Genomic DNA, 13,218 nt, shown 5'->3' with positions numbered 1-13,218 from the left:
AAACCCTTCCGTCGTGTAGGAAAGCACCTAGCACAGGCTTAGCAAAGGAGATTCTCACCCACAGCTGTGCAGGGGTCATGGGGTGTGTGTGTTTGTTTTGAGCACAAGGAATGAGGAGGGCTGGCCGCCCATAACCCCCACGGGACTTGTCAAAGCCGCAGTATTGCTAAGCCCCAGCATTCAAAACATCCTGAGTCAGACCCCAAAAATCAGGAGACAGCCCCCCAAAATTACGAGATTTAAAAAAAAAAGATGAATGGTTTTTGAACTGTCTTCTGATTTTTGATACCCCCACCCCATGTGTGCGTGTCACGTAGTGTTGCCAGTTTATAGCGGGGGATACAATTTTGGCCATTGCATCCTGACAACAATTAATTCCATGTGCCAGCCCCCACATCAGCTCTGCACCCCCAACCCCTCCTCAGTTAATATCGTGCCCTCCAGCCCTGACCTCTACCCCAGCCCCTCAACTCCGCCCACTGAGCCACACAACCCATTCTGCAGCGCCCGGTGCCCCCAGCTCCACACCAGTTAGTCGAGTGGCCCACAGCACAGCAGGGGCACTTTATAAGCAATACAGACAGCAACACACTGATCAGCCATTGCATTAGCGCCTCACTACAGACACGTCTCTCAGGGGGCGTTAAGGTCGCTGCTGCACAGAGCGACCGCCGGCTCCCCAGGGCTTTCAGGACTGTGGGCATCAAACCCAGATCTCAAAACACTAGGAACCCACACAGGTCCCCACAACCTGCACCCACAGAGATGCTTGATGTTGTCCTTGACTGACTGCATGGGACAATTCGCCCTGCCCCCGCGGGAGGTCAGCCCGAGGCGCTGCGTGTCCGGGTAAGCGCAGCTCTCGTCGATGTGGTTTTTTTTAAAGGGAAGTGATTACCGAGTTACCCGCTGCCCGCTCCCGAAGGCAGGAGGCTCCAGCCAGTCTGAAAGTAGCAGGAGAGGCATAATAAAGCTCCGTGGATTGTGAGCTCCCTGCTCGCATCAGCCCAGTTGTGCACAGTGAGTTTGTTCTTCGGAGGTTGCCCGGAGCAGAGAGGTGGGTGATTAATGGGGAGGGGCGGGGGCAACTTCCATTTCTCACACTGTGTTGTGATCCCCCCAGTCAGGCCCAATGGCCTGTTCCCAGAGAACAATATTGTTTAAACCCCCCCTCTCCAGGGTGCTCCCGAGATTGCTCGGGGCAGACCCAGCGGTAACAGCCCATGACTAGTTCTTTCCAGTCAGGTCACAGGGTCACATCTGCAAAACGCCCAGCTCCTGCCAGCCCAGGGGGCAAGAGTCTGAGGCTCAGGGTCGAACCGCAGGACTCAGGGGTGCTGCTGCGGGGCCACCGGATCACAGCCGCACCGTGTGTTACATAGGAATAAATTGCATTTCCACCCCTCTGAAAGGAATAAATCAATAATTAAATTTCTCTTGTTTGCGCTCTGCTCCCTGAAGCGCAGGTCAGTGCAGACGGCACAGAGAGACGGGCGGAGGGGCCAGGAACCAGGTCAGGGATTCCCTGTCGGCTGCTCCATCAGGAGGTGGGTGAGTTTGGCGGGTACATCCCATCAGGCCTGGGCTCCCTCCGCCCGACCAGCAGGGCTCACTGCAGCTGCATCCGTGGTGGACTCATTGCCTGGCCTGCAGGGACAGAGGCGCAGACGGAGACCTTGGCAGGCAGCGACGGTGCGAGAAAACCAGGAAACGGCCCTCGGGCTGCAGAAGGAAAGAATCCAACTGATGAAGGAGGAGAGTCAGTCAATGACCCTTCCCTGAGCATTAGCCCGGCCCAGCCAGGAGCCCCCAGGGGAAAGTGCCACCAGCACCTCACATCCCGAGCTGGAGAACGTCCAGCCGGTAAATCATCGTTAGCCTGGTAGCGGAGGTGTTAATTCTCCAAGGCCCAGTGCTCCTGCCAACCCAACCGCAGCCCCGGGCTGGCTGCGTGGCAGGGGAGGAGTGCAGTGGGCCCAATCCCCCAGACACTGATACCCCCTAGCTGCTGGGACAAACACAGGGTGGATGGTCCTGCTGCCACTTCTGCCTCTCCGGTGGATGGGGGGAGGACACAGCTCTGCTGCTGGCCCTCAGGGGAAGAGGCTCCTGCTGCCATTCTTGAGCAGAGGAGGCGCCCTGCCACTGCTCCCAGGCAGAGGGCACGGGGCCCTGCCATTGCTGGGGGGGGAGGGGAGCCCCTGCCGGCCCAGACACCCCCCAGCCCAGCCCAGCCCACAGCTCTTGTGTGCAATGTGGCTAAAGCCTGGACTGCATAATCCAGCCCCGCCTGAGCCAGTTACTCTCCTCTTCCCAGGAATCACTTTCTCCAGGACGGAGGCCGCCCACCAAGTCGGGACCCAGAGACATCCAGAGCATAACGCTCCCTTCCCTGGGGGCTTTGTCCCTGGGCTGCAGCACTAATGCCACTCACGCTAGTTCCCGTGCTCTGCCCAGCGCTAATGACAGAGAAGCGACAGGTACCCTGTGCCCATCGTGGAGAAGAAGGAGAAGAGGAGGAAGGCGGCAATCAGCACCTTCTCCAGGAAGAGCCCGATCCAGAGAGCTGGGCTGGCTAACGGCCACCTACCTGCGGTAGAAAAGTATCAGATCAGCAAATGGACAGGAGCCCCCTGGGAGTTTCTGTGAAGTGTGAGAGTGGGACCTGCCCAGACCCCCCATCCCCACCCGGCACAGCACAGACTGGAGAACTGCTGGTTCCCAGCCACCCCGCGCTCCCTCCTATGCCCCTGCCCCTGGCTCAGGTCAATCTGAGCCTGCATCTACCCCAGCAGGGGAGGCTGAGACCCTCACAGGCCCGTTTGGCTGGAGAGATTCACAGAGAGAATTAACAGTTCAGTCCCGTACATCTCCCCCGTTGGGAGGGAAAATAGCAAGAAGGGTCCCCACCCTGCTGTGCGCGGCTTCTCTCTCTCTCCCACACACACACAAGCACTTGCTGCTCAGCTAGGTGAGGGGTGCGGGGGGGGGCAAGAAGGGGGGATCTCCAGATCAAATCCAGAGCTAGAGCAGAAATTCCCCCTGGTCCTTCCTGTACTGCAGCCCCCGCCCTCCATAGAGACATAAGTCTCCCCCGGCCCCACTTTAACACTGGCTCAGTGAACTCTCCGGTTAGTGTCTGGGCGGAGCTGGGTTGTTCCCCTCCCGCCCGGGTACCAGCCCCCGGTGGGGAGGGGCGTGTGGCTGGGGGGGGAGCTCGCACTCACCGCTCACAGTCACGGCCGTGCCAGCGCCGGATCTGAACTCCTCATCGGGTCCCGACCCCTCCTGAAACTTCACACAGTGATAGATCCCGGCGTCCTCAGGGCGGGTGTCACTGATGTGGATGGTGAAGTCTGTGCTAGAGCCACTCACAGCCCGCGTCACCCGGAGGAATGATCCCGTCTGGTCATAAACGAGCTGGCGGCCACTGCCCGAGCCCTTGAACCACTTCATGGGTCCTGGTGGAGCGAGCCCAGTCACAGAGCAGCTCAGAGTGAGAGTCTCTCCCACTGGCACCGACACGTTGCTCTGGGGCTGCAGCAGCTGGAACTTCTGGGCCCCGGCACCTAACACAGAGAACAGGCCAGGTGGAGAGAGGAGAGAGAGACATTTAGTTTGGACAGCCTGAGCCGAGTATCAGGGAGCCATGCTACTCTGTTGGATGCCTGAGTCTGAGCCCTGCTGTTTGAGAGACTTGTTCTCACGTCCACCTGGAGCTGGGAGCCCTGCACAGGTGAGAGAATTACTGAGGGAGACGGAGCTCATGCTACAGCTCGTGTTCAGGGGAGACATCTGTGATGGGTTATCCCTTTCCCCCCAGTGCCACTTGGAACTGGGGTACCACTGAGCCCACCTAACCCTCCAGCCTGGGTGTTAGAAGACTGTGAAGTAAATAGGGTAAAGACTAAACAATAATACCACAGCAAAATGAAAACCAGCCATCAAGTGTAAGGTGTGTAAATAGTAGTAAACCCACCCCACAGTGTACCAGACAACCCGGGCCCATTATAATGGGAAGCCTAAACACTAGTGACCTATAGCGATAGGCCGACGGGTGTGAAGGGCTTCGGAATATGCTTGTTTAGCCCCGATAAACCCATCGCGTTGCCTGCAGACTGGACTCCGGACTGTTATTTTCTGGCAAACTGTGTCTGGGGACTGAGAGGGAGGAGGGAGCTGGACCCCCACCAACACTGGGCTCCTGTTAACTGTACTGCTGTGACAAGCTCCCGGTCTCACGCTTTCCCCAGCACACGGACAAGTAGGGAAACACCCAGCTGGTGTAACATGCAAACTGGCTTTCTGACTAGCCCGGGCATGGCCTCTTGTTGGCATCCTTTCCTCTGCAAGAGATGGTGGGAACTGCAGCCTATGATGTAGATGGTTTGCAATGTCTCATGTGACTGAATAGGCCAATGTGAGATTTGCATGATCTTTGGCAGTTATTGCAAATGTCTGTGTCTGGGCTGGGAGCTGCTTGCTTCCTACGGGCTCTTTCCTCTTCAAGCTTTGGGGGGTCAGCTTCTGTCATGGACTTTCATACCCTGATGGAGACAATGGCGCCACTTGTCACGATCACTTGCCAAAATTTCCCACTGGTCAGGATCAATTCCAAATTCCTTCATATCTCGCTTGCGTGTGTCTTTCTAGCGAAGCTTGGGACGTCCTGTTTTTGTTCCCTCTGAGAGCTCCCCGTACAGCATGTCCTTGGGTATGCGTCTGTCTTCCAATTTACTCGGATGGCCCAGCCAGCGCAGTCGTCTTTGCTTGAGCAGGGCTGTCACACATGGTAAATTTGCCCTTTGAAGAACCTCTACATTGCTGACTTTATCCTGCCATTTGGTGTTGCGTATGCAGTGTTAACAATGGAGGTGGAAGGCTAAGGAACTACCCAGGAACTCAGGTGCACACCCCCTTCTAGAGGATAAACCCAAAATTGTCTTGTCTTGCGCTGCACAGAAAATTATACAGTGTAAGCCCATGAAATTCACCCCCTCCCTCAATGTGGAGGAAGATTTGCACAGCTTCTCCCACTCCCCACCCATTACAAATTCCACAAACTGGTTTTAGAGAAAACAAAAAAGTTTATTAACTACAAAGGATAGATTTTAAGTGATTATAAGGGCTAGCAAACAGATCAATGCAGATTATCAAGCAAATAAAACAAACATACTAGCTAAGCTTAAGATACTAAAGGTTGCAAGAAGTAATTTTTCACCCTAAATGCTGTTTTAGGCAGATTGCAGAGATTCTGTACTTGCCTGCAGCTTAAAACTTCAGATATTTCATTCACAGACTAGTCCACCTACTAGCCTGGGCTCAGCTCTTCTCCCCTCTCCCCCTCAGGCTTTGATTCTTAGCTGTTTGCAGCAGTCATCTTGGGCGGGGAGGCAGGGAAGAATGAACCACGATTGTGACACTCCCCTGCCTTAAATAGGTTTTACATATGGCGGGAATCCTTTGTCTTCCAGTGTGATTCCCACCTCCCAGTCAATGGAAAAATACTCATATTATTATGGAGTCCAGTATCAGGTGACTTGACCTCATGACCCTGCAGCCATAACTCACAGTTAGTTTGCAGGGTCCCCAGGAAGACTTCTCTGTGGGTGATAAACATCTTCTGAGACCTATTGTTTTCTCTAATGGCTCTTCTTCACAGCAGTCATGAAGACTGATTGCATTCTGTCTGGGGGCGTTCCCCAGGTGTAAGCACACTTGTAATTGATACATAGTCAATATTTCTAACTTCAGATACAGAAATGATACATGCATACAAATAGGATAATCACAGTTAGTAAATCAGAACCTTTCCCATGATCCCTCACATGACCCATCTCGCAGAAAATACATCTTAGATCTGCTACAATCATATCCTAAGCATATCTCTGTGAAGAATATGGGGCGTAGTGTCCCAATGTCTCCTAGAAGAGCCGGGTTTGTAGGGCTGAGACGAAGCACGGCTCAGCCACCCCTCCCAGACTCACTCACACAGAGTCAGGCTCTTCAGTGGGGATTTGAAATTAAAATGAAGACGTCCCTGGCTCACTGCAGAAATACAGGGAGGGATCTCCCTGTGACGAGGGCTTCCTGGTGCGTCTCCTACACATCTAGTCAATGGCGAGACAGCAGGATTGCCAGCCCCAAACATTAAAAAAATAAATCACAAGTCAGATCCCCAAAATCACGAGATTGGCTTAAAAATCAGGAGACTAAAAATAGATATTGGGTGGGGGTGGGGGTGGGTATTTCTTTTCTGGGTTGTCAGCCTGAAATTCTCCAGTTTCTCTCCACAAGGAGGGTGAGAAACTTAAGTTAAAAATAAAATAAAATAATTTTAAAAAATGTTAAAAAATTAATCACAAGAAAAAAGCAAAGAACACTATAGAAAAGCATAGCAAAGTTGGCAGTTTGCTGATTCCAGCAGCTAAGAAACAATCCCAGTACTGCGAGACTCACGATAAACTCATAATAGCTGGCAACACTGAGACTTCGTGCCCTTCACAGCCCAGCCCGAGGGGTCAGATTCCCCAGGTCCCTGACCGGCTCCTTCAGGAGTTAGCAAGGGCCTCGGCACAGGGAATCTCTACCCTCTCTGACCGTTCCCCATCAGCGCCAGGCTATGGGGTGAAGTGCTGCCCTGGGTTATGGCACTAGCTGGAAGCCAAGATCCAGTGGCCACAGCTCAGCGGGGAAAGAAGGCAAATGCTGGGGTGTCCAGCGCTAGGACGGGGGCTGGGCCAGCTCTTTTTTCGAAGTGCAGTTGAATAGCCACGGGGCATCCTCGCCATTAGTCAGATCAGTCAAGGCAATGGAGGACTGTGGCGAGCTGGACAAAGGCACTAGAATGCTCCACACCCGCAGATCAGACTCAGCGCTCGTCACTACTTATTCATTGTGCGTCTGCACTGTGGGAGCACGTGGGCGTCTCAGCCACAGCCCGGGACCCCATTGTCCGAGGTGCTGCGTGAACACAGAGCAGAATGACGGGCACTGCGCCAGAGAGCGGCCAGGCTCAGTCTGTCTACACTGGAGCTGGAGGGCGGGATTTCCAGCCGCAGGCGACATGCCCCCACTAGCTTTGATTGAGCGAGTGCGCAGTGTAGCCCTGGCTGCACTGGCAGCAGGACGGGATAGCTCCCCCAGGACGTACCTCGGGTTCCTATGGCAACACACCATTACTCATCTCTCAGTGCAAAGCGGAAGGAAGTTTAAAAACTCCATGCTGGTGGGTTACGAGCTAATTTGAACTGCCAAGAGGAAAACAAACAGCAGCACTGTGGCAAGCCAAAGGGAGCCATTGCTCTCTGTGCAGCAGCAGTCAAGAAAGAAAGAGGAAATCAGACGCTGTTAAGCAGGGATCAGACAGTAACGCAGGGAATGCTGTCATGCCACTGTGGGAAAGGAGAAATAGAAAATATCCATAGACGGGCAACAAACTTTAGACTAGACGGTTAGTGCCCATATGGGCAATAGATATGTTGGTGGGTAGCGTCTACACTTGTGGTTTTGACCTTTTTTTGTTTGCGGACTCCCCCAAAAATTTCGGATGGAAGTGCAGACCCCTTTGGAAGTCTTATGGCTACACTTGCAAATTTGCAGCGCTGCAGCAGGGTGTGAAAACACACCCTCTCCAGCGCTGCAAATTGCGGCGCTGCAAAGCGCCAGTGTGGTCAAAGCCCCAGCGCTGGGAGCACGGCTCCCAGCGCTGTCCGTTATTCCCCACAGGGAGGTGGAGTACGGACAGCGCTGGGAGAGCTCTCCCAGCGCTGGTGCTTTGACTACACTTAGCGCTTCAAAGCGCTGCCGTGGCAGCGCTTTGAAGTGCAAGTGTAGCCATAGCCTTAGACGTAGTCTGCAGACCTACAGGGGTCCAGAGCGCACAGGCTGAAAACTGCTGTTCTACACTCACCAGGGATCTCCAGGAGAAGGACCAGCAGCAGGCCTGGAAGAGACAATCCAGACACGTGGGTTGATGTAGCCATTGCGATGGCAGAGGGGAAACCTTTCAGCCTCGCTGCCTTTGCCTGCTCTCCAGTGTCTGTGGAGCTACTGCGAAGCTTACGGCTCCAGCTCAGAGCATCCCCTACCGCAGAAGGAAGTAGATTGCGATAGTGATGGCTCCAGCTTCCAGATTTGTTCAGACTTAACTATTAACGTACTTTGCGTCTCACAGCAAAGCGGTTGCTGTCCCACGTTCTTTCATGAAGCTTCACTTTCTCCAGTCCTTTGCCCTCCTCGATATAATGGTCCGATGGGGCCAAAACTGCAGAGATCTCATGACATGAGCCCCTCTCCCAGATCAGAACCTGGTCCATGAAATGGGCCTTTTCCAGTCCGGTTCAGACATGGAACTGAAACTGCAGGGGCAAGTCTGGATCCAGAGCTTCCAGCCTGAAACCCCCATTCAATAAAACCAAGCCCTTGGACTCAAAGGAGCCCGTCTGGCCCATCTCTGATTGTCCGGGTGCATGAACACATGAGATGTTCGGGTTGAAATCCCGCTTGATTTGTGCCCAACCAGCTCCTGCTTGAATGACCTTACAGGTAGGGCAGGCACTGAGAGGGTTAACGATCTGCCTTCGTTTCGCTTGGTTTCCTGTTGTGACTTCCCAGTTCCCTGAGCCTGAGCTCAGCCCTACAGCCCCACAAACCGCTCTCTGCGCACTAGGCCTGTGGGGATTTGCCTGGCCTACAGCCATCACTGGCATAGACAGGCCAGATTGCTATGGGCGCTGGTGGAACGTCCCAGCTTTGCCCGTCTAATCCAGTAGCTAATCCTGCATGGGGACGGGCTCCGGTAGCTCCCCGCGGCAGGGAACGGGCTCCGGTAGCTCCCCGCGGCCAGGGACGGGCTCCGGTAGCTCCCCGTGGCAGGGGACAGGCTCCGGTGGCTCCCCGCGGCCAGGGACGGGCTCCGGTAGCTCCCTGCGGCACAAGCAGCACATTGATAGAATTACAGACACACACACCCCCGCCCAAGAAAAGTAACCCTAATAAATCAGCATACCCCAAAGTAACAGGCACATCACCCCCACTCCTACTCCATCCCTTCCCCAAGGCCCCACCCTGCCCTACCTCTTCAGGCCCCAGCCTGTTCCTGCCCCACTCTGCCCTGCCCCACCCCTTTGTGCCCCATTCTGCCCCCTTCCCCAAGAGTGCCCCGCCCTCGCTCCTCCCCTCCTGCACACCGTGGAACAGCTGATCCATGGCAGGTGGGAGGCACTGGGAGGGAGGGGGAGACGCAGAGGGCCACCAGCAGGTGCGAGGTGCTGGGGGGAGGGGGTGGCGCTGATCTGGGGGGGCTGCTGGTGATTGCTCAGCACCCACCATTTTTTTCCCATGGGTGCTCCAGGGCTGGAACACCCCCAGAGTCAGTGCCTATGCAGGGAGGTGCTGCTTGGGTGAGCAGAGAGCCCTGTAAGGTACATATCCGGGTACCTACCCACGGGCTTCAGGGTTGTCTTTACCGTACATGCCTAACCAATGTCTCTCCATCTACACTAGGGAGGCGTGTGGTGTATGTGCCCTGCACACCGTCGAGCGGAGTGTGCCGTGTAGACCTACCCTAGAACAGTGCCAAGTGAGTGCAACCCCTCGCTAACCAGCGGAGCAGCACCTCCCCACGCTGCATGCCCAGCACGGAATGGGGCCCTCTGCGCTCCCCGCTCCCCAGGGTCACTGCGTAGGTCTCAGAGAAGGCTCCACGTTTTCTGGATACAGCACAGTGTGGGTGCTTTAGAAATAACACCTGCAAGAATGAACAGTAACAACAGCAGATGAGCCGCTGTGTCCCTGGTCAATGACAAACACTCCACTGTTGTTCTTATAGGAGCCTTCTAATCCCCAGGACCTTCCGAGATGTGGGACCCCGAACATCTCAACTCGTATGTTAGGAAAACCCACACACACGCACACACACACACACGCACCCAGCTGGCTCAGCGGCAGATCAGTCAAAGGACTCCACACGGCTGGGGGTGAATTAAAGCATTGCCAGAGTCCAGAGTAGCATAAAAGACACAACCCAGCACTGCACATGGTCTGTGTCCCACCTCCCCGGTGTCCCAGCGCACAGACCAGCATGGGCACCTATGGGATCCAGCCCCACCCACTGCCCTCAGGGACCCTCTCCAGGCCGCCTCGGTGATTGGCCAGACCCAGCAGTAACAGCAGGGCACTATTTCTCTCCAATCAGCTCACAGGGTCACATCTCCAAAACGCCCAGCTCCTGCCAGCCCAGGGAGCAAGCGTCTGAGCCTCAGGCCAGACCTGCAGGACGCAGGGGAGCTGCTCTGGGGCCACCAGATCTCATGGACACACAGCGTGTTACACCCCCGTATTCCACATATACTAGTTTTGCTCTCGGTAGTGAAGCTCAGCACAGACAGTGCAGAGGGCTGGGCTAGAACGGTGGTTCTCAAACTTTTTGTATTGGTGACCCCTTTCGAACAGCAAGCCTCTGAGTGCCACCACCCCCTTAGAAATTAAAAACACATTTTTATATTTAACACCATGTTAAATGCTAAATTTAAACCCAGTTGCTTAAAATGAATTGACCTTTTCCCACTGCTTTTAAATTAAGCCTAAAACACATTTTTATCAAATTAAATATATAAGCAGAAAAGTTATTTTATTTTACTTGACAGCTATGAATAATCTGAAGCAGCCAAAAACCAGTGAGATGGATGATGCTGTTTACTTGACACAAGAAGTTATATTCTTGGTGTTGTTTTAGAAAGGGCGCATCTGATGTCGTCCTTCACATCAAGCCGGCTTCGAGATTTTGTCTTTATTGTGAGACGGCTGGAGAATCCACTTTCGCCTTCGTAGGTAGTGGGAAACGGCAGAAGGACTCCCAGGGCCATTTCAGACACCAGTGGGTATTCACATGCACCTGAGCACCAGGACTGGTTTGGAGGCAGCTCTGTGAATTTTGCTTTCACTGCATCATCATTGATCATGTCAACAAACTGTTCCTTTGTGTGAATATCGTCAGTGGGTAACTGCTCGGCTGTCACACTGAACGGGGTCTTCACCAGGGAAGGACGTGCTTCTGGGAGCGCTGGGAAGTAGTGTGAGAACTCCTTGTGAAGGGCTCTCAAATGGTCACTGATCGCTGACTTGAGAGCACTATCAACGTTAACTTCCTCCTTCTCACTGAACGAGGAAAGTGTCAGAAACGTGCTGGATCTGTCTGTGTCCAGCTTCCTGCACCATGGATCCAACTTCATCTTTTAAGGCTCTGATTTTTTTAGTCAGGTCTATTCATGTTGAACATTTTCCCTGGAGCGACAGATTGAGATCATTAAGGCTATCGAAAATATCAACTAGGTATGCCAAGCAGAGAAGCCATTTCTTGTCACTGAACTTTTTGTTCGGCTCTTGTTTCTCTTTTCGCAGGAAAAAACCTGCCATCTCTTCACAAAGTATAAAAACGCGCTAGAAAGCCATCAGACTTGAGTGTGGAAAAGCAGAACTTCATATTCACCACCCGTTTCTTTGCAGAGCTCTCAAAAGAAACAACTATTCAGAGCATGAGCTTTAATGTAGTTCACTGCTCGTATGACAACATCCACCACAGCATTGAGGCATATTGGCAAGGTCTTTGCAGCTAGAACTTAACGATGGATTCCACAATAAATGACAATCACATTAGGTGAGACACGCTTTCCCTTCTGCTGAAAGCCAGACCGTGCACCCATCGTTGCTGGAGCACTGTCGTTACAGATACTACAAAGATTTTTCCACTCAGTGCCATTGCTTTCGAAAAAGGCATTCACCTGATTGAAAACGGCCTGGGCTGTTGCAGTTGTTTCAAATTGTTCACAGAATAAGATCTCATCCTTAACATCCCCAGCATTAACATACCATACGAATGCCATCAATTGTGCGCAGTGAGTAATATCAGTAGTTTCATCAAGTTGCAGGCTGAACATACTGAAAACAGAGTGTTTAATTTCGTGCACAACTTGTTTTTTGATATCTTCAGACATCTCACATATTCTGTGTTTCACAGTATCATTAGACATGGGAAGCATATTCCATTTTTTGGAAGTTTTTTGGCAGTTTCATTTCCAGCCATAATATCTTTGCATGCTGGCAGAATATACTGTACGCAGCGTTTGGTACGGGCCATTCCTAGTGACACAACATCATAGGCCTCCACAGCTGAGGACGTTTGCTGTCGGAAACTTCCGTCAGCATCAAGCCTGGCCTTCTTTGTTGCTTCTTCTCTACATTTGAAAAAATCCATGTTTTGATTTTTAGGCTCAGGATGTCCGATTTCCAGATGTCGCTGCAGTTTGCACGGTTTCATTGATTCGGCAGAGAAGACTTCACAGCAAATGACGCATTGCGGTTTTTCAATACCAGAGGTGATGATACTGCTGGTAAAACCGAGTTTAATGTAAGACACGGATACTTTCGTTTTTTAGCGGTTTTAGCAGTACAGGTGGCCATTATTTTCAGGAGAAGGTTTGCGCTCATGTATCTGACAATTAATAAAGTACCTGTTCAGCTGCTAAAGAATCAAACCCTCTAATGTTGTCTCAGTACCAGGACCAGCCATAGAAAAAATGGTGCCCGGGGCAAACTTCTGTTTGGCACCTTTTCTCTGGGGGTGGAGCCAGGCTGGAGGTGGAGTGGAGCTGGGGGTGGAGTTGGGAGTGGAGCCGGGCTGGAGGTGGAGTGGGGCTGGGGGTGGAGCAGAGCTGGGCTGGAGGTGGAGTGGGGCTGGGGGTGGATCAGGGCTGGGCTGGAGGTGGAGTGGGGCTGGAGGTGGAGTGGGGCTGGGGGTGGAGCAGAGCTGGGCTAGAGGTGGAGTGGGGCTGGGGGTGGATCAGGGCTGGAGGAGCTTGGGGCTCTGAAATCGGCACATGGTGAGGATGGTGGCTCACAACCAAGCACCCGGCCGGGCTCACAGCGGGTGGCAGGACTCGGGGCTCACAACCCTGTGTGTGGCAGGGCTGGGGGTAAACAACCTTGTGCCTGACGGTGCTCCCGGCTGATAACCCTCTGCATGGTCAGGCTGTGCCTGACCACTCCAGTACAGGGGTTGGGGGTCACTGTGTCCTGGATGCCCCAGCTCAGGGCTCACAGCCCCACTCCTGGTTGGGGTTGGGGATCACAACACCGCACCCGGCCAAAGTCGGGGCTCGCAGCCCAGCACAGGGGCTGGGGCTTGCGACGCCCCATGCAACCTGGTCACAACCCCCA

The 13,218-nt window shown here is 53.5% G+C and overlaps 1 protein-coding gene across 3 annotated transcripts; it reads right to left on the bottom strand.

Annotated features, from left to right (window-relative positions):
• Positions 1-463: 463 nt before the first annotated feature.
• Positions 464-13,218, bottom strand: LOC120380601 (signal-regulatory protein beta-1-like). Of its 3 annotated transcripts, none has more exons than XM_039498442.1 (4): positions 12,984-13,218; positions 3,228-3,569; positions 2,485-2,590; positions 464-1,722 (listed from the first exon to the last, which is right to left on the bottom strand). In XM_039498442.1, exons 1-4 carry the CDS (start codon positions 13,021-13,023, stop codon positions 1,575-1,577), a joined length of 636 nt encoding a protein of 211 aa, XP_039354376.1. In that variant the 5' UTR covers positions 13,024-13,218; the 3' UTR covers positions 464-1,574. The 3 variants fall into 3 exon arrangements, with proteins under 3 accessions (XP_039354376.1, XP_039354375.1, XP_039354377.1); XM_039498441.1 differs by lacking the exon at positions 12,984-13,218 and adding an exon at positions 7,913-8,040; XM_039498443.1 differs by lacking the exon at positions 12,984-13,218 and adding an exon at positions 7,913-8,040 and having other exon boundaries at positions 1,590-1,722; positions 2,435-2,590.

This window comes from Mauremys reevesii, linkage group 13 (assembly GCF_016161935.1).
Source record: "Mauremys reevesii isolate NIE-2019 linkage group 13, ASM1616193v1, whole genome shotgun sequence".
NCBI lineage: Eukaryota > Metazoa > Chordata > Testudines > Geoemydidae > Mauremys > Mauremys reevesii.
Note: the sequence above shows the minus strand (reverse complement) of the source record. Positions and strands in the feature narration are given on the sequence as shown.